Here is a 22,980-nt window from a genome sequence, read left to right as displayed (position 1 = left end):
AAGAGTAGGAGGCCCCGGTGCACAACTGAGCAAGAGGACAAGTACATTAGAGTAGATAGTAAATAGAGTAGAGTAAATAGTACTCGTAAAGCACCAGTCTCAACGTCAACAGTGAAGAGGCGACTCCAGGATGCTGGCCTTCTAGGCAGAGTTGCAAAGAAAAGCCATATCTCAGACTGGCCAATAAAAAGAAAAGATTAAGATGGGCAAAATAACACAGACACTGGACAGAGGAACTCTGCCTAGAAGGCCAGCATCCTGGAGGCGCCTCTTCACTGTTGACGTTGAGCCTGGTGTTTTGCGGGTACTATTTAATGAAGCTGCCGGTATTCCCATATTCTTTTTATCAATCACTTCTTCATCCATCTCAAACTTTAAAAACTACACTGAATAAAAAGATATACATGCAACAATTTCAAAGATTTTACTGAATTACAGTTCATATAAGGAAATAGGTCAATTGAAATATATTCATTAGTCCCTAATCTATGAATTTCACATGACTGGGAATACAGATATGCATCTATTGGTCACAGATACCATAAGTAGGGGCGTGGATCAGAAAAGCAGTCAGTATCTGGTGTGACCACCACCAGTGGCCATCGAAGGTGATCATTTGCCAGCTGAAGCCGGTTACGACGCCAAACTGGTCAGGTCAAGACCCTGGTGTGGACAACGAGCACGTAGATGAGTTACCCGGTGACTGTTTCTGACAGTTTGTGCAGAAATTCTTTGGTTGTACAAGCACTCAGTTTCATACCCCCAGTATCATTAGCTGTCTGGGTGGCTGGTCTCAGACAATCCCGCACGTGAAGAAGCCGGATGTGGCGGTCCTGTGCTGGTGTGGGTACACATGGTCTGCAGTTGTGAGGCTGGTTGGACATACTGCAAAAATTCTCTAAAATGACATTGGAGGCAGCTTATGGTAGAGAAATATACATTCAATTCCCTGGCAACAGCACTGGTGGATGTTCCTGCAAACTTGAGACATCAGTGGCATTGTGTTGTTTGACAAAACTGCACATTTTAGAGTGGCCTTTTATTGCCCCCAGCAGAAGGTGGAACTGTAATGATCATCCAGGTTTAATCATCTTCTTAATATGCCACACCTGTCAGGTAGATGGACTATCTTGGCAAAGGAGAAATACTAACAGGGACGTAAAACACATTTGTGCACAGCATTTCAGAGAAAAGCTTTTTGTGTGTATGGAACATTTCTGGGATCTTATATTTCAGCTCATAAAACATGGGACCAACACTTTACATGTTGCATTTATATTTTTGTTCAGCGTGATATCCAAGCCTCGCCTGTGTTTACACACACACATGCACCAGAAGACAGCCAATCCATCATTGCTAAACTGCAGTATTTTAGATAATGCTGACATTTAGAGTCCTGCTGGTTTTCTCAATCACAACGGATGTTGTTGCACGTGATAGGCAGGGAAAATGAGGTTGCAGATAGGGCCAGGCATGTAAGTGCAAGTCAATCGGTCTCTGCAACAAGCAGGCCACTTTGTCATTGTCTTTTTCAAGAAGGATCCAATCTTACCTCAGAATAATCCTACATATCTAGTGATTTCAGCTCACCTGCTTAGTATGAATAGAGGACAATGGCGATAGATACCAGACTGCTGTGAGTCATAGCCATCTGCAGGACTGAATGGGACATTTCTGCAGATCTTATCATGACTTTACAGATCATATCAATTATAAAGGACATCCTGCAAAGCAATCTCACAGAGACCAGACTGTTGTTGTTAAGAGTTTAATGAGTCCCTCCCATCTGAACAGATATTATTCTATCAACTTACATGTATCACAAATATTGGCAGTCAAGCACTTCCAGGCAGTTTGTAAAGATGTAAGATATACATTTAAATAATAGAAAACACAGTCTCATTCAGATAGAAAAACTTAGACATTCACACATACGTACACACACACACTGTCCTTTCAGAAAGACAGACTAGACACCGTGCTCTCCTTGTTCACATAGAAGTCAGTGTTTCTGCTAGATGGTGCTTGGTACCTGTTCCTTTAAGGCTAGTCTTTCTGAATAATGATCATCATCATCCTTTGGGAACATTTCCATGACATACAAAAACCGATGCACACTTACGCTATAAATTATTTGAGACACTTTAGAATCTAATTCTAAAATGGAAGATACACTAATGTCACGCAATTGGTACTGAATCACAAATAAAAGGCTGCAAGGCATACTTCCCTTGGGGATCTACATCAACAAAATGAGAATATAATTACAGCTGCATGCACAAGTTCAAATCAGAAACAATGTTGTTCTCTTGCACCGCCAACATCCCTGTCATCTGAGTAGAAGCAGGCCTAGGGATAGTCTTCAGAAGAGGTGGCACCCCAGCAACAGCCCCCTCTCTCTGAGGCACACTGCATACATTGGTTTATTTAAAGGGGGGGTACAATATTTCAATGCATTATTTTAACTTTCCTTTGGCTAAGTAGATTTCTACAATGAATCGCTATACCCTTGGCCCTCAAATCATTGCTGGACTCAACCAACTATTCTGCATCTCCTGACAAGCTAGCTATACAATATCTATACACACACACACACACACACACACCTATTCAACTCTTTGTGGGTGCTATTCATAAATGTGGTTTCAGTTATCCAACAACATGCGAAATAAGAGTCTGACTAGAAACTTCATATGGAGAAAAGGAACACTGTTGTGAACGTACAACTTTGTTATAGGACTAAATATGCACAAACAGTGCAACCGTACACCTGGAAGGATACATAAATGCGACACACGTAAAGAACATACGTCTGCTCTAGGGTACAACTACTGTACCCAGCCGCACTGTAGACCAGGTCAAACCAAACCTCTGCAGCGTCCCTGAAGACCAGGATCATATTTCAACATTACATTGCAGACAATGCCCACTGTTCAACCTCGGGTTGGGCTGTCACCCTCTGTTCAACTTTACAGAACGTTGCTTAAAACAAGGGGAAACCTGATACTGACTGATTACACTTACTCTACATGCGTTCAGAAACTGCTACATGCGTATCAAGCAGTCATGGTTTGAGATCACCCTTTCACAAATAGATACCTAATCAATGGAAACAAATGCAGCAGCACAACCTGTCGTGATCAGATGCAAGACTCAGGAAAACAACGTAATACTCCACATGATAAACAACAGTGACAACCAAAAGACCAGACAGACATTTAGACAAACGATTGTTGCAACAAAAACAAAATTGTTTTTGATCATGGTTCTCTTTCACATTAAAGACATCTCAACACAACGGACCAGCTCTGCCTGAGTGTGTTGGTCTCAAGTCACTATATTCACAGTGAGACACAGTAGTCCAAATCTTGGACAGACAAAAAGGACGGCTGGATGTTTAATGGACAGTGTAAGCTCAGTGGTATTGCCATACATCACACACACACACGGTCAGTTGCATTGGGCTACCACAGGTGTGTCTCCCGGATCTCTGAGATGATGTTGCTGGCTTTTTGGAGAGCCTGAAGTGAAGAGAGAGAAGGATACTGGTGTTAAAAAGGGAGAAACAGAAAGTACAACACAATGTGCATGAGAGTAATTAGGGGTACTAGTAGCACTTGTACAGTACCTCCAGCATCTGGGCCACCTCTGTCCTCTGTTGTGCTGTGTCTTGGGACTCGATGAGCAGTCCCTGCAGCAGGTTCTGTTTGTACAGCTGGCCCACCAGCTCACTCTGCAGACGCTCCTTCACAAAGTTCACCAGGAAGTGCATCACCGTCTTGGGCACACTGCAGACATGTCACAAGACACACAGTTAGCTAGGCCAGAGAAGGCTCAATTCACCACTAACTGGATACCCAAATAATAACACCCCTAGATGCCCTGGAGCGCCGGTCTCTGACCTGTCCTGAATGCTCTTGCGGACGATGAGGAAGTAGCATTTGATGAGGCGTTGAATGACCTCACAGTCTCTTTGCTCCCGGGCACTCAGCTTTCGGGACACCGGCACCGCCTGGCAAACAGAGCAGGGGTCAGATGTTACAATATGTCACAGATCGAATCAGATGCAGTGCTGCTCTACAGGGTAGCGCTGGGTCAGTTCTGACTGTTGATTCCACTACTCACTGTGTCCAGGAGGTTGATGGCCTGGCCCTTAACAGGGCTGCTGAAACCTGCCACTGGTGCCTTCTCCTCAGCCACCTTCTCATTCATCCAGCATTTATCTCCATCCTGCAGGCCCTAAAAGAGGTGAAATGGGGAGGGTCAATTCAATTTAGTTGTTCTGGTATCGGTGTTAAAGTCACAACTGGCTTATTGGAATTCCTCAAAAGGTGTGAGGTCCATACTGGTATGAGAAGACAACATCAGACTCTAGAACCCTTTGGTCAACATTAGGCTCATCTATATGCATGAAAGCAGAGCATGTGCTTTGAGTTGAGGCAGAATTACCTGTTGACTGTTGACAGATGCTGAGACCTGAGCAGCATCGGTAAAGTCTGGGTGCTTTGTGTTGATGTAAGCAAGCTCAATTTGAACCAAGTTGTGGACCTGAAACAGTTTGGTGCTCAGAATCATCCACGAACATAGACAGACCGCCAGTAAGCAATAGCACTAAATTGTAGAATAATTACACAGGATTTTTGTACAAAAAAAATGAACTGAAAATGTCAAATCACAAAATCAAATTTGTCTTACCATGTCATTAGTAATGGGCAAGCGCTTCCTGAGTAAACTAGTCACCACCTCCACAATGGAGTCGTGCAGCTTGGGAAACCGAAGGAGCTCCTGACAAACACACAGCATGTCAGGACACATACAGAGACACTTCTATTACAATTTGGTTCAGGCTTGCTTTGTCTAGCGTACCTGCGTGCTGTAGGAGGAGCAATGCTGGATGATCCTCTGCAGCTCCTCGTGGACCAGCTCCACACAGCGCAGACTGGGCTCCTCCAGACGCTTGATTTGCCTCTTCACCAGCAGCTCAAAGGAGATCTCAGGTACAAAGAGGGCCGGCCGCGGACCCTGCAGCACAGCACAACACACACCTCTTAACATAACTCATGTGATTCTCTACAGCCATTAGCTTCAATGGAAAACTAGTCAAAGACGTCTGTTTAACCTACACACAGACAATGGGATTGGAGCTGATGGTTATTACCGTAGCATTGCGGATTGCAGTGAGGATGTCGAGCTCCGTCAAGCCCCCCAGGGGGTCAATAGACTGAAGAGTGCGGCCAAAGGTCTCATGGAATATGTAACAGATCCGAGCCCCCCCGCAGCTTACCGGAGAGGAGGACAGAGGAAGCAGTATCAGTGGCTGCGTCCGAGGGATGTCAACATCAGATGCAGTCAGCCAGAATGAGTCAATACTTGCTTCACATGCTTGAGGAAATCAATAAATCAGTGAGCGGTACAAGAGCTATTGAAATGAACCCACAAAATATGAAATGCCAATACACAAACACCTACAAAATTACAAGGAGGCCAAGAAATACAATAAACACCTGCCTAAGTGAAATGCATTCAGCAGAACAATAACCAAGTTTTCCGTCACAGAATGTCCGCTGTGCACCTCTAGGTGGTTGCTAAATATTTGGTGGTCAATGAGGAGTTGCTCCAATACAATATAAAATACTGAAAGATGATTGGTGCCTGGATAAAGGAGCCTAAAGCAGTTGAACTACTCACAGCTCAGATGTCTGGATGTGCGTGGCGGTGCCCTCGATGGTGTTGCAGTAGTCGCTGGCGAACTTGGTGACGATCTGTAGCAGGGTGGCGCTGTGGTCCTCTACAGGCTGGCCGTAGCTGCTGAGCCGGGCCTGGTACTGGGCACTCAACACCGTCACACGCCTCTTCAGCTCCGGCAAGCAGTCCCTGATGTGGTGCATGAGCAGGCGGCTCAGGGTGCGAGCCAGGTAGCGGGAGCCGCAGCGGGAGGCCAGAGACGGGTAGTGGCGCTGGAGGAAGGCCTGCTCATCCCGTGCAGTGTCCTCTATGCTCTTCTGGGTGTTGATGTCATGCTGGCTCCTAGCAGGGAGAGACATGGAGGATGACAGCTGGAGTTACAGAATACTCCACAGTGGTTCAGCATGATCAGATGGTCACCAGCTCCAGCATAACAGGAAATTATACACCCAAATAGGATGCAGTACTTTTGAAATGGACGTTACTGTAGCCGTACAGATTCCTTAAAACTAATCTTTAGCACTCTGGAGGAATGTGCTAAGCTGAGGTCCCTACTGACTTCAGACAGCCTTCCCTGGCGGTTGCTATGATTGCTAGTGTGAGCTGTCGGTTGAACTAGATTGTCTCTGCTCAGTGAAATTACTTCAGAAAATGACTTACCATTTCAGCCTCTGAGGGGCAGATATGTTTTTTTTTTTTTTTTTGCAATTCTGTACCCTTGGCGAAAAATCCCTCACATAACTCATATATCAGCCCTGTGCTGGAGCCCCATGAGTAAGACATGGCACACATTATCTTAGCAGGATGTGTGAGAACGATCTCAAAGTAGGTAGAGACAATCATTCAGAAATTAGAGCTTTGTTTGGCAAATGCAAACAAATTGATCTGGTGAATAGCAGGGCCATTGGAACATTCATTGTTTATAGCACCAAGGCCTCTGAGGGTACTTGAGTTAATTTAACGACCATAATGATTCAGATCCTTTATACTCAATCAGATGTGATACATTGGCCTAATATTTGTATAGCATCTTTCACTGCTATGGGACTTCATCTTTAAGCACCGAGGTGACATCACCCAGTAAGAATGAGGTAAATCTGTTAGATAAGTTGTAGGCATATGGACAAACCTGTTGACCACTCCCACAATTCCGAGCCGCACTGGAATGACCCGACCCAGCAAGACCTCCAGAGCATCTGTCCCTGCGTCCATCAGGTCCAGCTTACTGACCACCAGCAGTGTTCTGCGGCCTGCAAGACACACATGGACACAGCTGGGTAAAGACACACCCCTTTCGTCCATTTCTATATACACACACACACACACACACACACACACACACACACACACACACAATAACAGCACTTGAATGGCACAGTTCATTATGTAATCTAAAATGTTTTGTGTATATAGCAATCATTGATGTTAAAAAGTTGAGGTCAAACCTAAAAAGTAACATTGACCATGTTTACTGACATTTAACACATCTGTATCAATGAACAAACAGGGTACCTGCAAGTTCCATGAAGTTGAATTTAAGACTTAAGACCTTAATGCCACTTGGAATACATATTAATACAAATTTGAAATCTGCTTGTGCCACACAGCTGCTAATATTAGGGCTAGCTCTTTCACCAAAGGCTATATCCTACATGGCTCATTATCAAGCAGGTGTGCTATTCTAGCAATGAGCATTCTCCTGTAGTCTAACAGATGTAGTAGCATAGTGGCTAGGCTATAGATGGCTGAAGTATGGGGTTTCCCATCTGCATTTGTTTAGGCTACCCCAACGACCAAATCATCAGCTAGATCACAACTAAGTGTTTAGAATTGTGGCTTCAATACCACTACCAGCTTAGTGTAATGATACTCAACACCATAATGATACCACTGTGAAAAAATGCCTTAAATGTAAATATACTGAGCCGTTACTGTATAAAACTCGTGGTCCACTCTCCATCTGGAGAGCTAGGGCAATGGGTGAGCAGGCTTTTGATCCAGCACTGCTCAAAACACACCTGAGTCAGCTTAACAAGGTCCTATTGAGCTGTTGATTGATCAAATCTGGTGTGTTAGAGTGGGGTTGGAACAAGTCTTCACGCCCAGCTCTCCTGGAGGTGTTACGCTAGAAAGACTACAACCCAAAAACTTTTTTTTTTTAATCCCTCTTTCAGTGAATCGGGTATCACATGGCTATACTTAAGAGCAAGGTAGCTTAGCAAGAGAGCTCTAGAACTGACAGTGCCAAGTAAGACGTGAAAGAAGTTCGCTATTTCATCTAACATGTTCAGGGAATGCATAATGAATATATTGATGTGCAACATGACAAAATAATCAGACATCTTTTTGGATCTCTCGAAATTAATTTGCCTGCATGTTTTTTGTGCATATTGCCCTAGGCTATGCTACATTTTGTACCACCGGAGGAAGTAGGAACTCAAACATTAGCTAGATTGCTAACTCTAAATATATTGTTGCTAGATATATCCATTCAATGGATCTAACTGTACATTTTATGTCCTACAAAAACATGACATTGTGTGCCTATAGGCTACTTAGAGTACTAACCGCAAATGGCGCTCTCCACTCCGTATCATCTCAATTACACAGCCTACTCAGTTTGTAAAGTGGTGTTATTTCCTCTATAGTGACAGTTGAGAAATAATTGTTCTACTCACATAAAGCTGCGACTCTGCTCTTGTTCAGTACCAGTTGTTTTAAAAACTGTCTTTCCCACAGTTACATTTAGAAATGTTTCTCAACTGTCAGTATGCTTGCACTTCTCAGAATGCATCTCTCCCTTCACTCTGTGCGCAAAAGGTGGGAGAGGGAGTGAGAACAAGCAGCGAAACAGGGACAGGCCAGATACTTTCATAGCAGGACGCAGGTTAATGCACATTACCGTTGAATAATGGTTTTAGAACCAAAACATCTGCAGGAACGTTGTGCAGCCCAATCACTGACATTACAGACGTAAGCCAAATTGGATCGGTAAGAGGAGGGCAATGTCGGTGTCTGTAATTTTTGGTTTATTGTCCCAGCTCTAGTTAGTGTTGTCTATCAAATTGTATAGGCTACCATGCGCTTTCCTCTCCCGCTCTCCTCTGGCAATGGCCCGACTCGCATTGGCACATGATGTTCACACAAGGAGAAGAACATGTGGTTGGAAAGCTCTGGAAAGTGCGCCTTGACTATTATTTGATGTTCTATTTTTGTCTTTCTTGCCACGTTGGCAACAATTAAGCAGAGAGACAATATTATAGACACACTGTAGTCCACCTTTAAGACATTTGAAAACTAAACTAAGGCATTTAAATCAGATCAAATTAATTTAAGACTTAAGGACCCGCGGACACCCTGAAAAATATATACAGTGCACTCGGGAGGTATTCAGACCCCTTGACTTTTCCCACATTTTGTTACATTACAGCCTTACTCTAAAATTGATTAAATTGTTTTCCCCCCTCTTAATCTACACACAATATCCCATAATCACAAAGCAAAAACAGGGTTTAGAAATCTTTGCAAATGTATTACAAATAAAAAAAACTGATCACATTTACATAAGTATTCAGACCCTTTACTCAGTACTTTGTTGAAGCACCTTTGGCAGTGATTACAGCCTTGAGTATTCTTGGGTATGACGCTACAAGCTTGGCACACCTGTATTTGGGGAGTGTCTCCCATTCTCCGCAGATCCTTTCAGGCGCGGTCAAATTGAATGGGGAGCATCGCTGCACAGCTATTTTCAGGTCTCCAGAGATTTTCGATGAGGTTCAAGTCCGGGCTTTGAATGGGCCACTAAAGGACATTCAGAGACTTGTCCCGAAGCCACTGCACAGAACAAATATAGCCCTTGGTTCACTTCAGACCTGACTGCCCTTGACCAGCACAAAAACATCCTGTGGAGGACTACACTAGCATCGAATAGTCCCCCGCGAAATGCAACTTTTCAGGGAAGTCAGGAACCAATACATGCAGTCAGTCAGGAAAGCGAAGGCTAGCTTTTTCAAACAGAACTCTGCATCCTGTAGCTCTAACTCCAAAAAGATTTGGGACACTAAAGACCATGGAGAATAAGAACACCTCCTCCCAGCTGCCCACTGCACTGAGGCTAGGTAACACTGTCACCACCGATAAATCCACGATAATCGCAATTTCAATAAGCATTTCTCTACAGCTGGCCATGCTTTCCTCCTGGCTACCCCAACCCCGGCCAACAGCTCTGCACCCCCTGCAGCTACTTGCCCAATCCTCCCCGGCTTCTCCTTCACTCGAATCCAGATAGCAGATGTTCTGAAAAAGCTGCAAAACCTGGACACGTACAGATCAGCTGGGCTAGACAACCTGGACCCTCTCTTTCTAAAATTATCCGCTGCAATTGTTGCAACCCCTATTACCAGTCTGTTCAACCTCTCTTTCGTATTGTCCGAGATCCCTAAAGATTGGAAAGCTGCCGCGGTCATTCCCCTCTTCAAAAGGGGGTGACACTCTAGACCCAAACTGTTATAGACCTATATCCATCCTGGCCTGCCTTTCTAAAGTCTTCGAAAGCCAAGTTAATAAACAGATCATTGACCATTTCGACTCTGTCAATCACCATATGCTTATCGGCAAACTCAACAGCCTTGGTTTCTCAAATGACTGCCTCACCTGATTCACCAACTACTTCTCTGAGAGTTCAGTGTGTCAAATCGGAGGGCCTGTTGTCCGGAACCTCTGGCAGTCTCTATGGGGGTACCACAAGGTTCAATTCTCGGGTCGACTCTTTTCTCTGTATATATCAACGATGTCGTTTTTGCTGCGGGTGATTCCCTGATCCACCTCTACGCAGACAACACCATTCTGTATACATCTGGCCCATTCTTTGGACACTTAACAAACCTCCAAACGAGCTTCAATGCCATACAATACTCCTTCCGTGGCCTCCAACTGCTCTTAAATGCTAGTAAAACCAAATGCATGCTTTTCAACCGTTCGCTGCCCGCACCCGCCCGCCTAGCATCACTACTCTGGACGGTTCTGACTTTGAATATGCGGACAACTATAAATACCTAGGTGTCTGGCTAGACTGTAAACTTTCCTTCCAGACTCATATTAAACATCTCCAATCCAAAATAAAATCTAGAATCGGCTTCCTATTTCGCAACAAATCCTCCTTTACTCACACCCTCGTAAAACTGACTATCCAACCGATCCTCGACGATGTCATTTACAGAATAGTCTCCAACACTCTACTCAGCAAACGGGATGCAGTCTATCACAGTGCCATCCGTTTTGTCACTAAAGCCCCTTATACTACCCACCACTGCAACCTGTATGCTCTAGTCGGCTGGCCCTCGCTACCTATTCGTCGCCAGACCCACTTGCTCCAGGTCATCTATAAGTCTATGCTAGTTAGAGCTCCGCCTTATCTCAGTTCACGATAACACCTACCCATAGCACGCGCTCCAGCAGGTATACCTCACTGGTCATCCCCAAAGCCAACACCTACTTTGGCCGCCTTTCCTTCCAGTTCTCTGCTGCCAATGCCTGGAACGAATTGCAAAAATCACTGAAGCTGGAGACTTATATTCCCCTCACTAACTTAAAACATCAGCTATCTGAGCAGCTAACCAATCGCTGCAGCTGTACATAGCCCATCTGTAAATAGCCCATCCAATCTACCTACCTCATCCCCATATTGTTTTTATTTACTTTTCTGCTCTTTTGCACACCAGTATTTCTACTTGCACATCATCATCTGCACATCTATCACTCCAGTGTTCATTTGCTAAATTGTAATTACTTCGCTACTATGGCCTATTTATTGCCATACCTCCTCATGCCATTTGCACACACTGTATATAGACCTTTTTTTCTATTGTGTTGACTGTACGCTTGTTTATTCCATGTAACTCTGTGTTGTTGTTTCTGTTGCACTGCTTTGCTTTATCTTGGCCAGGTCGCAGTTGTAAATGAGAACTTGTTCAACTAGCCTACCTGGTTAAATAAAGGTGAAATAAAAATGTTTAAAAAATAGTCTTGGCTGTGTGCTTGGGGTCGTTATCCTGTTGGAAGGTGAACCGTCGCCCAGTCTGAGGTCCTGAGCGCTCTGACGCAGGTTTCCATCAAGGATCTCTTTGTATTTTGCTCCATTCATCTTTCCGACGATTCTGACTAGTCTCCCAGTCCCTGCCGCTGAAAAACATCCCCACAGCATGATACCGCCACCCCTCCTCACCAAGGCCCTTCGCCCCCGATTGATCTGTTTGGCCAAGCAGCCAGCTCTAGGAAGAGTCTTGGTGGTTCCAAACTTCTTCCATTTAAGAATGATGTAGGCCACTGTGTTCTTGGGGACCTTCAATGCTGCAAAAATGTGTTGGTACCCATCCCCAGATCTGTGCCTGGACACAATCCTGTCTCGGTGCGCTATGGACAAGTCCTTCTACCTCATGGCTTGGTTTTTGCTCTGACCTGCACTGTCAACTGTGGGAACTTATATAGACAGGTGTGTGCCTTTCCAAATCATGTCCAATCAAATGAATTTACCACAGGTGAACTCCAATCAAGTTGTAGAAACATCAAGGATGGTCAATGGAAACAGGATTCACCTGAGCTCAATTGAGGTTCATAGCAAAAGCTCTGAATACTTATGTAAATAAGGTGTCTTTTTATTTTTAATACATTTGCTAAAATTTCTAAAAACCTGTTTTTGCTTCGTCATTATGGGGTATTGTTTGTAGATTGAGGTATTATTTTTTTGAATCCATTTTATAATAAAGCTGGAACATAACAAAATGCGGAAAAAGTCAAGATGTCTGAATACTTTCCGAATTCACTGTATACACTGAAAAGACATGCAGTGAAAAATGAAGGAGCACAAGTGTACACTATGCCTCACCATCCGGGTCAACCTCACGGGCCAGTTTGAGGGCATCAGAGGTGGCCAAGTCAGAGTTGGCAGGAGACACTGAGAGGATAAGGGAGTTGGGGTTGGAGATGAAGGATAGGATCATCTCTTGGACTTGAGCTTCTATGTCCTCTGGCTGATCTCCAACCGGAACCTAGTACAACAAGAAATAACTACATTACTGTAATTAATCATTTGTTTTCAATGAGTAATGGCATTCATTTTACCATAAGGAACACCATAGTTGTGCATTTTCAAGTTAGTGGGATTAACACACTGGTTGGGCTTACCTTGGTTATTCCTGGCAAATCAACCAGTGTGAGATTGAGGACATGAGGAGAGAAAATCTTCAAATAGATGGGCTCAGGGCTGATTCCCTAAAGGCCACAAGAGAGGAAACAGGGATGGAGCGAGAAACAGATAAAAGCAAATCAATAATGCATAAACTGGAGATAAGACAAATTTATCTACAATGTATACAAACCTTGTTGCCTCCTGAGCTACGCTCAGTCTCTTCTTCAATCTCCTTGCGAATCTCCAAGAAATCTGTGAAAATCTATAATGCAAACAGAGATGGGATACTGAAATATCGACTTCACCAACACCCCTGGCAGCATGACGTTAGGAGATACAGTACCAAGTCTCTCGGACAATGTAATGCCCTACTGCAAATATGAAACACTCAATGTGCAGTGCAAAACAGATTTGTGCAAATCGAAGATAGTGCCACATACCTGGTTCTTGCTATGAAGGAACGTGCCCCATTCATCAGCCTTGATCCCTTGACAAAATAGAAAAAGATTGAGTGTAAAATAATATGCAAATGGTAATGAAATAGTTGTATCACATAAAAACAGACTTTGATGGGGTTTATAAATATTTGGAAACAAAATATGACAGAGACAGAGTTTGTATGTTGATGTGATGATTAGACAGAGGAAATGAAAGACGATAAGGATGACAAGATGATATTAAGATGAATGACAACGCAACAGGTCCATGCAGATAAACTATGAAAGTAAAGACCTGGGTAGCTGTTTGCATTTTGTTTTACCCCATTTCCTGAGAAAGGTGAAGAAGGGATGGTAAATATGTTAGAAAAGAGCGAACATCCCAAAGACCACTTAGGCTTTAGCCAATGAGTGAAATTACATGAATGCGAGATATTGAAATTCATTGAGTAAATGTCAACTGCACTGGCATTGACTTGTTTCAGTGTGTCCAGTGTACTGTTAATCTGTGAGAGGCAACATGAGACAGCTTTTAAAGTGACAATCACATCTTTGTTTCTGTGTCAAGTGCATACCATTTTCTTGCAGTCTCCTCTCTGCCAATGGGGGCACATTCACCAGCTGCAACACTAGGGGTCGCCGTGTGACTATGCCTGATCCCCGAGGCAGAAAATCCCTTCCAACCAGGCTCTCCAACACAGAACTCTTGCCGCTGCTCTGTCATGGGAAGAGAGGAGATCAATTTTAGAAAGACTTTGACACTTAGCTACATGAATGATTCATTGCTATTATCTATACTTCCTCCATCTCCCTGGAAAGACTGCTGGACATTGATATGTTCATTTCAACAATGACACAATTCCCCAATGTAACAGGTAACAACCATTGATTCTTGCATTTTGATTCTGTACTGACCTGCGAGCCAACCACCACTATCTGAGGCAGCTGGATGATCTCTGCCCCCACTGTCAGGAAGACTTCCTGGAGCCGGTTGATGATGGGAATTAGAGTCTCCATTTCTTAGGACTGGACACTACAGTTGGCAAAAGAAAGTGAAAGAAGCAATGATGAGATTATAAACATATAGTACACAGGAGTCTCCTTAATCCCCTACAAAAGGCAAAAACAAGAGACCTCTTGCAGATGGATAAGAATGTGTAACGTTAGAAAGCAATAAACAAACTACACAATAGCTTAACAGTAGTATTTGTTGTTGTGATTCATTAGCTCTCGTGATGATAACCAACATTACATAAGAAAGGCCCGCGGGTGGTCATGTGAAAGGGAATGGAGTCAGGCCCTACTGAGAGACAAAACTGGAATCGTTCGATTTGGGGTTGTTCGCTGATTAGTGGCCAAAGGCCAAGATATGCTATATTCAACGCTACCCAGACCTATCTAGCTAGCCAGCTAACGTCAGTTAACCTAGCTTGCTTATGACCCCTATCTTGCAATAAATGTAGGACTAATTTCGCAAACAACCAGACATTTAGCATTGTCAAGTCTTTCGGTATACAACGTTTTGGCTATTTTTTTTTTTACATTTTACATTGTTATGAAGGGGAACAAACGGAGATGCTGCTGGACTTCCTAGTTTAGACGATTCAGGCCAAGGTGCTCTGATGAGGAAGCAGGGAAAGGGTAAGTGGCTAACGCTTTAGTCGTTTCCTTACCGGAGAACACGGTGAAGATGTTCCTCTTAATCCAACAAGACCGTGCTCACTTCATACTGCAATGACAGCTAGCTACAGTAACTGAAGTTCTGTACTATCCACAATTTAGCGTTATCTGTATTTTTAGCGACTACAACCCGGGTTGTATTCAAGGCTGTCATAGATTTTTTTGATTTAAAAAAAAGAAAGAGGTGATTGGTCATTCAACGTTTTTCCGTATATTATATGGTTAGCTGATTGGTTTAAATACAGTCTGTCATAATTTTGACAACACCCTCTACACGCAACTCCCGCCTCTTTTTCCAAGTGACATCACACATTTTTCTTTATGCTCTTACATTTAAAAGCACCATATTCAATGAGTGTGGGCCACTCTGCCCCAAGGTAACCAATGGAATAATATATATATATATATATATATATATATGTACACTTAACGTCAGCCCCTTGTGACTGGAACCCAAATGCGTGTTCACGAGAGTCAGCAGGGCAAAACACTTGCGCAAATTTGCTTCGTGGAAAGTCCAATCCAGGTCTGTTACAGATCAGATAATCACAGCACCCTGCCCCGACCGACTCGTGAACAAGCTGCATACCTTCTGATAAAAAACAGCAGAGGGTTGTATGTCTAGACATTACCAGTTTTAATCAAAGTAGTTAGTTGATGAGAATTATTCAAGACAACAACAGTTTTCTCTCTGCATCTGTCTGACGCCCAGAGTAAAAGGTAAACGATTTGATTTTCCCTAAAAGCTAGCCAACTAGCCAACGTTAGCTAACTAATATGTCAGGTCATGTGGAAATTGAATTGTTTGCAAACATCTGGGTTACCACGATTAGTCTCTTCTGTAAATCACGATTCATGGTCAAAGCCCGTCACACATCGGATCCCAAGCATCCTGCATTGACTTCTTGATGCCGCTCTGATAACTGATAACAGCAAAGATATTTCTAACTAACCCAAGATGGTCCACAGCCTGTCATTTCTAATGGAAGCAAATGCATCATAGTGGGTGGACTAGCAAGGCAGCAGCGCTAAGCACGAGCTAGCGAGATCCTATTGGCGGTTTCTAACATATATTTCAGTTAGGGAACGCCTACTTTACGAATTGCGGGTGTGCAATAACTAAATTCGCCCTTGCACTCCTAAAGAAAGCAATTTTTTGAAACTTTGGTAAAGTCTACAAAACGTAGTCTGCTATGTTAATAACAGATTCTAGTTTTGGGAACAGAAAACTCTATTGAGATAAAATGTTTCATCAATGAGAAAATTAGCAGTTTGTCTGACAAAATGCATCTCCCTCCATCTTCTGCCACTGCTGGCCACTGGACTTCCCCTCATCACCATATTTGGTAGTGAGTGGAAACGCCAACCAGATACTTCAGATGTATACATCTGGTGAAACGTCTGCCACATTGTTCATCTGTGGTAACAGTGTCCTAGTCCTAACTGATGCACACTGAAATCGCTTACCTATTCCCTCATCAGCAAATATGGCTTCTCGGAAGAAGATTCTACTCAAGGTGATAATTCTTGGAGACTCAGGGTGAGTAGAATACTTGCAGTGTGAAACCTGTTCATTCCAAATTGTCTTTCCCATAGATCACATTCTTCATGTACATTGGGTTCCACAAATTTTTGGGTAAAGGTGCCTAAAGATTATTTTATCCCTGCCTATGTTTGTTCATCACTCTCCTCTATCTCCACACTGACAGAGTTGGGAAGACCTCTCTCATGAACCAATATGTGAATAAGAAGTTCAGCAATCAGTATAAGGCCACAATCGGTGCTGACTTTCTTACCAAAGAGGTGATGGTGGATGACAGGCTTGTGACAATGCAGGTAATAGACTTCTCTATCCTTGACCATGCACATCTTCCATAACCTCTCCCCAGTATTGTGTCCCAATACCATGTCTAAACCTGATAGAAATGTATACAACTAAACATTTTAGTCAAGCCTTTCTCTACGTAACATGGTCCCTTTGGATATGTATTGAAGTGCATGTAGTGGTGAATTCAGTTATGAATGTCATCCATTCTACTAGATCTGGGACACTGCAGGGCAGGAGAGATTCCAGTCATTGGGCGTTGCTTTCTATCGAGGTGCAGACTGTTGTGTCCTTGTGTACGATGTTACTGCTCCAAACACCTTCAAGACTCTTGACAGCTGGCGAGACGAGTTCCTGATTCAAGCCAGCCCCCGTGACCCAGAGAACTTCCCATTTGTTGTGCTCGGCAACAAGATTGACTTGGAGAACAGGCAGGTCTGTACATATGCCCAAATATGTGAAGTTGTGCCATCAAATCAAATGTTATTTGTCACATGTGCCAAATACAACCAGTGTAGATTTTGCCATGAAATGCTTACTTAAGAGCCCTTTACCCAAAATGTAGAGTTAAAAAGTAAGAAAAATGTGCAAAAAAGAAATATTAACAATAAAATATGAATAACCAGACTATATACATGTGTAGCCCCAATGTTTGTTTGTGTGAAATGTAATTTGTTTATATGAATATATTACTGAACAGGTGACGACCAAGAGAGCCCAGGCGTGGTGTACGAGTAAGGGCAGTATCCCATATTTCGAGACAAGTGCGAAGGAGGCCATCAATGTTGATCAAGCCTTTCAAACTATTTGCCGAAATGCTCTCAAACAGGTAGGCCTATGCTGATTGAATTTGGATAATGTTAAACTCATGACGTAGCTTTCACACTTTAAGAACAATTTATTGATGCAGATACAAGCATGTATTCACTTTGGAACTTTTTTGAAGGCATTAACCTGCCATGTTTTCCTGTCCTCATTGTTAGGAGTCAGAAGTGGAGACTTATGACTTCCCAGATCAGATCAAACTGAGGGATGACAGACCAGCTTCCTCCAGTGATGGCTGCAGCTGCTGAGGAAGGGAGGAAACATGACAGATATACACATTGATGTTTGATTGAAGGGGGGATTACAAGAATGTACATTCCTACCATTTTATGTCTTCACATATGCAAGATCTGAGACGAAAAATGCTAAATCCCCCCCTCCCCCGTTTTTCTCTTTGAAGTTAATGTGGCAGGAACTGAAACATCAGTTACATCAATATCGGTATTTTCACCAAGACAACTGGCTTTGTATTTGTCAAACATTTTGTTTTTGATACTCATCAGTCCTGCAATAATGTATGTTATGTCAGGGAGACATCCGATGCATTCTCCCTTATCAACGTGCCTTCCATTTCCTTGTGGTCTCTGTGCTAGCTCACTGTGTTTGTCATAGCAGTCACAACTATAATGGTTCCTCTTTAAAGAACTTGGTGTCACATTTATCTGCACTACTATTGCATTTCCTCTTCAAGGTGAAGACCTAAGTACAGCATATTTGCATGAACAATGACGAAATGGTAGACAGTTTTAAGCTGCTGATCTGAAATGTAAATTGTACAAATGGGACTGAAGTTTGACTGTGTGTGTTTGTGGGGAGAGAGGAAACAAAGCTATCACTAGAAAATCCAATGTGAGCAGCAGTGTGCTTTCTAATATGGATAATGTAGTCAGGCAAATTCCTGTTATCAAGTCTTGTTCCAAACTGGGCATCTTGTTAGATGGGAGTTGAAATAGCTTTTCCCAGTTTAAGGTGTTACATTTGCAGGCCAAAGCACATCCTGCTATCATAGATAAGGCAGCATCGCTCTCACATACACACACAATCTGACCTCTTATTTTTACCTATGTATAATATAAACACAACTATATGAACATCCTCATCAATTGTATATAAATTGTTAAGGTTGTTGTAAGTAGAAGTTAAACAGAGTCCCTATATCTTAATATAAATTGTTAAATATAATTTCCTGAGTTGAATAAAAAGGTACAATTATGACTAAATGCTATTTGAGGTAGATTGTGCTTTATTCAGTTAAAAAAAATTATGCTAGGCCTAGACCAAGTGAGTACTTGAAATTTATGCTTGTATAAAAAATATATACAAATCATACAATGTCTGCACTGATCAACATTAACTAGAACTAACCTTCTTACAGAGTGTGTTGTCTGTAAACTATCATTCATTTACAACACATTGCTTATAAATAAGAACTTCCATAATTACTCAGTGATAATTTTAGACCAACAGTCAAAAGGTATTGGCTCTCGTTTCAGTCTGATTTGATCAAGTGAAAATATCCAATTAATTGTACAGGAATGCATGGAGAAAACAAAGAAAAGTATCATTAAGACAGGCTGTGATCTGAAAGCTTTGCAGCTACACTATAGTCAACCTTTCATGTTATCCCTGTACAATTAAACCTTTATCAGGCTGACAAAGGATTCTTAGCATGAAAGTCAATTAACACCATCTCCCCTGCCATGCTCTTTTAAAATTGACCCACTGCTCCTCTGAATCGCCAGAATACCGTCAAGTCAGACATGCAGGTTTTCAATCCATGTACGATGTGTCCATGCCCTCACTGTCTGGGTGAAGCAGTCGCCCGGCCAGGCGCTCAATGTCATCCAGACTGAGTTGCCGAAGTGAACGTTCATAATCCTTTTAGAAGAGAACGCAGTGTTAATCACTAGCCTGAGATTGATAAAATCATTCATACAGTACAAAAGTAGTACCTGCAGTCTAAAGGTGAGAACATTCAGTGAATTCTGTACTTCAGCAAAAGTATGTGGAGGGATATTCTTAAACACTTACTTGGTAATTATTGATTTAGTGTAGAAACTGAAGGCATTCAATGGATGTGCATGCAAAGCAGCTTATACTCCAAAATCAGAATAATGTGCATGACCTGAATGTGTTCTGTTGGCGAGTATGATCAGATCTATGGATATGTACCAACAGCTGCCTACTCTTGTTAGTGGAAATAATGTACCTTGACTAACTGTTCTTGGACTTTAGCTGCATCTGCAGGGCTGAAGTGTTTTGCCAGCACAGTGGACAGAGTCTGCCACACCCCGCTGACCGCACTGCTACTGCTAGCCATCCCACTCCTCTCCCCTGCTGGACGAACCACCAAGTTTAACTTGGCCTCTGGCCCAATGGAATAATCACTCAATCTGTGTTCATCTGTAACGAAAATGGACAAAGATGTGTATGGCTTTGTGATAGATGTACAGGTATGAATGTTATAAAGAATATTCAAGAATGTAGCAGTGCAATGTGTAACTTGGTAGATTCAGTGATGTGACATCATACACTGATGGGGTACTTCGACAATGCCAGGCTGTGTATGATTAGCTACAGTAGTTGGCCTCAGTGTAGGTACCTGCAAGGGCTTTCCCCTTGTAAAGCAATCGCTGCTGATTTGCAGGTATGTTCAGACGTTCAGACACCAGTTCTTTCACCATGGAGACTTTTTCATCTTCTGTGACCTGAAATTGTAACAGATTAAACAACAGACATTTAATATTCTTGACAGTAATGATGTAATAGCGACAGCACAATCACATTGATATTGCTGAACTATTCCACTTGACAAGGTGACCATATCTACAGCAGGTACATTATCTTCCCTGGCCTAGGTCTGGTCTACTGAGAGGACTAACGCCCTGAATCGCAGAGCTTTATCTTCAAGCTACGAACATGAACGCTAGCTAGCTAGCTAGCAAGCCAACTCTGCTTTTGTTGCCAGCTTCATTTCCTGTAGCTAAATCATGAAGTTACAGACCTGCTGTGAACATCTTCTGCATCAAGATACTCAATAGCTAGCTACAACAAATATACATTTCCTTTAAAATGCTCGCCCGTGATGCTGGAAAACAGCAGTAGCAGCTAGCTGACATAGCTAACTAGGTTAGCTAGCCACCGGCTCCAGTCTGCCTTTTGCTCATAAATGCTTACCTGTACATTGCACTCCTTTCCTTGAAGTGGTTTTATAGTTAAAATCATTGTATTGACTGTGTAATTGAAAACAATTCAACGTTATGATAACAGGTTTGTTGTTTCTCCAAACAGCCCAAACCTTATCAGCAATCATGTTCTAGTTACTTCCCCACTGCTTTTTAATACTCAATATGCGCGTGCTGCCCCCTGCTGTGTGGAATATGGATTGACCAGTCAGGTCAGTCGCTGCGGTAGTCTGCATCCCCGCTATTTATGGCTTGGATAAACGTAGTAAAACGATCTAAAATTCGTGGATACAGTTATAGTTGCAAGAATTGTGCATGATGATATTACAATTGTTTTAAACGTTTTTATCATGCTGTTTTGATATGGAGAGCATATTACACAAATTAACATATTATTTGTTTATAACATTAGGTAACTTGCTCATCAAATTCTTAAGAAAAATTCCTTAGAGAGGAAGTCCCACAATAGCTTATTGTAATATGATGACATGACATCCACGATTTTACCTACAAGTGCTAATTTCTGTGGTCACCTGTCTGTTTTAGAAACTTTTGGAGAACAACCCTTAATATTAAGATGTCATGATAGAGTATACCTAATTACACTGGCTGTTTTAGAGTAGTTTAACCACGGGCACATAGTAATCCGCCCAAACAAGTCAATGGGGAAAGATCTCTAATGACAGAGTTCTGCTACTTTAAGAGAATCATAGATACTCCCAGATTGTACTTGTTTATTTTTGGGGGGCGTTTACATGCGTTTCGGGGAGAAGGGCCGACGCCCAGAGAGGGGGACAGACCCACGGCCGGGGACACCAGGGGATGCCACTACATCCAGCCAGTTGGAGGTGGGAGAGCACCGAAAGGGCATCGCCGCAGGAAGTAGAGGTGCTGAGGGTGCTGCAGAAACCCCCCTGAAAATGTATTTTTTTTTAAATGTAAAAGAAGCCCCCCGTTGAAGACAATAATCGCAGTACCCTCACCCCCAAACTACTTCCTGCGGCTATGCGTAAGGGGCTGGTGCCGACCCAGAGAGGAGGTCCAACCCTCGCCCGCGGCCTAAGGGGGCGCAAATACATCCAGCCAGCTCCCTGCCCCAGGGAGATGGTGGGAGAGGGCTGGAACGACCCAGTGAGGGGGGGCCTATGCCGCTCATCTATATATTTATATGTACATATTCTTATTCCATCCCTTTAGATTTGTGTGTATTAGGTAGTTGTTGTGGAATTGTTAGATTACTTGTTAGATATTACTGCACTGTCGGAACTAGAAGCACAAGCATTTCGCTACACTCGCAATAACATCTGCTAACCATGTGTATATGACCAATAAAATTGTATTTGATTTATCACGGCCGGTTGTGATACAGCCTGGATTAGATATTAGATAAAGGGAACCAGAGTGAACAAATAAAACAAAAATGTGATACCTATTTAATTTACTTAATAAATAAAGTTATGCAACATCCAATGTCCCTGTGTTGAAAAGTAATTGCCCCCTAACACTTGACAACTGGTTGTGCCACCTTTAGCTGCAATGACTGCAACCAAATGCTTTCTGTAGTTGTTGATCAGTCTCTCACATCGCTGTGGAGGAATTTTGTCCTACTCTTCCATGCAGAACAGCTTTAACTCAGCAACATTTGTGGGTTTTAGAGCATAAACTGGCCATTCTGAGGTAGACTAGCTTGTGTGTTCTGGATCATGGTCTTGCTGCATGACCCAACTGTGCTTCAGCTTAAGCTAATGGATGGATGGCCTGACATTCTCCTTTAGAATTCTCTGATACAGAGCAGAATTCATGGTTCCTTTGATGATGGAAAGTCGTCTAGGTCCTGAGGCAGCAATGCATCCATAAACCATGACACTACCACCACCATGCTTGACCCTTGGTATGAGGTTCCTACTGTGGAATGCAGTGTTTTGTTTTTGCAGACATTACGGGACCCATGTGTTTTTGGGAACACGCTCACATTCATTTATAACACTTCTTTAACACAGTGTATTACAGCTGGTGGCACATGGGCACAACGACCAGGAGATGGCACCATGTGAGGAGTTGGTTCCCACCCCTCCCCCCGAAAAGTAAATTTGTCGAAAGGGGCAAGCTTGCTCTGCTTGGCCGTAAGATTGTCAACTGGGCTTCCCCCAAGCGGTG

At 42.9% G+C, this 22,980-nt stretch overlaps 3 protein-coding genes across 7 annotated transcripts; 1 reads left to right on the top strand and 2 right to left on the bottom strand.

The window, feature by feature from the left end:
* Positions 1 to 1,752: 1,752 nt before the first annotated feature.
* Positions 1,753 to 15,906, bottom strand: si:dkey-32e23.4 (dynamin-1-like protein). 3 transcript variants are annotated; one of them, XM_029762843.1, is made up of 18 exons: positions 15,813 to 15,906; positions 14,224 to 14,341; positions 13,884 to 14,025; positions 13,604 to 13,639; positions 13,312 to 13,358; positions 13,062 to 13,133; positions 12,868 to 12,954; positions 12,569 to 12,731; positions 6,815 to 6,935; positions 5,689 to 6,027; positions 5,159 to 5,279; positions 4,867 to 5,022; positions 4,696 to 4,785; positions 4,450 to 4,548; positions 4,126 to 4,239; positions 3,903 to 4,012; positions 3,629 to 3,788; positions 1,753 to 3,521 (listed from the first exon to the last, which is right to left on the bottom strand). In XM_029762843.1, the coding sequence occupies exons 2-18, from the start codon at positions 14,323 to 14,325 to the stop codon at positions 3,465 to 3,467; spliced, it is 2,016 nt and encodes a 671-aa protein (XP_029618703.1). In that variant the 5' UTR covers positions 14,326 to 14,341; positions 15,813 to 15,906; the 3' UTR covers positions 1,753 to 3,464. The 3 variants fall into 3 exon arrangements, with proteins under 3 accessions (XP_029618703.1, XP_029618702.1, XP_029618704.1); XM_029762842.1 differs by lacking the exon at positions 15,813 to 15,906 and adding an exon at positions 14,982 to 15,167; XM_029762844.1 differs by lacking the exons at positions 13,604 to 13,639; positions 15,813 to 15,906 and adding an exon at positions 14,982 to 15,166.
* On the top strand, positions 15,520 to 18,858 carry LOC115200108 (ras-related protein Rab-7a). The gene is made up of 6 exons (XM_029762845.1): positions 15,520 to 15,708; positions 16,471 to 16,528; positions 16,698 to 16,824; positions 17,030 to 17,248; positions 17,514 to 17,642; positions 17,797 to 18,858. The coding sequence occupies exons 2-6, from the start codon at positions 16,476 to 16,478 to the stop codon at positions 17,884 to 17,886; spliced, it is 618 nt and encodes a 205-aa protein (XP_029618705.1). The 5' UTR covers positions 15,520 to 15,708; positions 16,471 to 16,475; the 3' UTR covers positions 17,887 to 18,858.
* Positions 17,692 to 21,008, bottom strand: ubl4a (ubiquitin like 4A). 3 transcript variants are annotated; one of them, XM_029762848.1, is made up of 5 exons: positions 20,816 to 21,008; positions 20,241 to 20,346; positions 19,848 to 20,041; positions 19,362 to 19,516; positions 17,692 to 17,882 (listed from the first exon to the last, which is right to left on the bottom strand). In XM_029762848.1, the coding sequence occupies exons 1-4, from the start codon at positions 20,861 to 20,863 to the stop codon at positions 19,409 to 19,411; spliced, it is 456 nt and encodes a 151-aa protein (XP_029618708.1). In that variant the 5' UTR covers positions 20,864 to 21,008; the 3' UTR covers positions 17,692 to 17,882; positions 19,362 to 19,408. The 3 variants fall into 3 exon arrangements, with proteins under 3 accessions (XP_029618708.1, XP_029618707.1, XP_029618706.1); XM_029762847.1 differs by having other exon boundaries at positions 19,386 to 19,516; XM_029762846.1 differs by having other exon boundaries at positions 17,692 to 19,516.
* Positions 21,009 to 22,980: the final 1,972 nt, after the last annotated feature.

The sequence above is a fragment of the Salmo trutta genome, chromosome 9, assembly GCF_901001165.1.
Source record: "Salmo trutta chromosome 9, fSalTru1.1, whole genome shotgun sequence".
Taxonomy (NCBI): Eukaryota; Metazoa; Chordata; class Actinopteri; order Salmoniformes; family Salmonidae; genus Salmo; species Salmo trutta.
This window is presented reverse-complemented; position numbering and strand designations above follow the sequence as displayed.

Coding starts and splice junctions, on each gene's coding strand:
- LOC115200108 (XM_029762845.1), top strand. CDS start 16,476: ATGGCTTCTCGGAAGAAGATTCTACTCAAGGTGATAATTCTTGGAGAC. Junction 16,825..17,029: donor ACAGGCTTGTGACAATGCAG/GTAATAGACTTC, acceptor CCATTCTACTAG/ATCTGGGACACTGCAGGGCA. Junction 17,249..17,513: donor TTGACTTGGAGAACAGGCAG/GTCTGTACATAT, acceptor ATTACTGAACAG/GTGACGACCAAGAGAGCCCA.
- si:dkey-32e23.4 (XM_029762843.1), bottom strand. CDS start 14,325: ATGGAGACTCTAATTCCCATCATCAACCGGCTCCAGGAAGTCTTCCTG. Junction 12,955..13,061: donor GTAGCTCAGGAGGCAACAAG/GTTTGTATACAT, acceptor TGTGGCCTTTAG/GGAATCAGCCCTGAGCCCAT. Junction 3,522..3,628: donor AGGTGGCCCAGATGCTGGAG/GTACTGTACAAG, acceptor TCTTCACTTCAG/GCTCTCCAAAAAGCCAGCAA.
- ubl4a (XM_029762846.1), bottom strand. CDS start 20,863: ATGATTTTAACTATAAAACCACTTCAAGGAAAGGAGTGCAATGTACAG. Junction 20,347..20,815: donor GAAAGGAGTGCAATGTACAG/GTAAGCATTTAT, acceptor TTACAATTTCAG/GTCACAGAAGATGAAAAAGT. Junction 20,042..20,240: donor CAAGGGGAAAGCCCTTGCAG/GTACCTACACTG, acceptor TTTTCGTTACAG/ATGAACACAGATTGAGTGAT.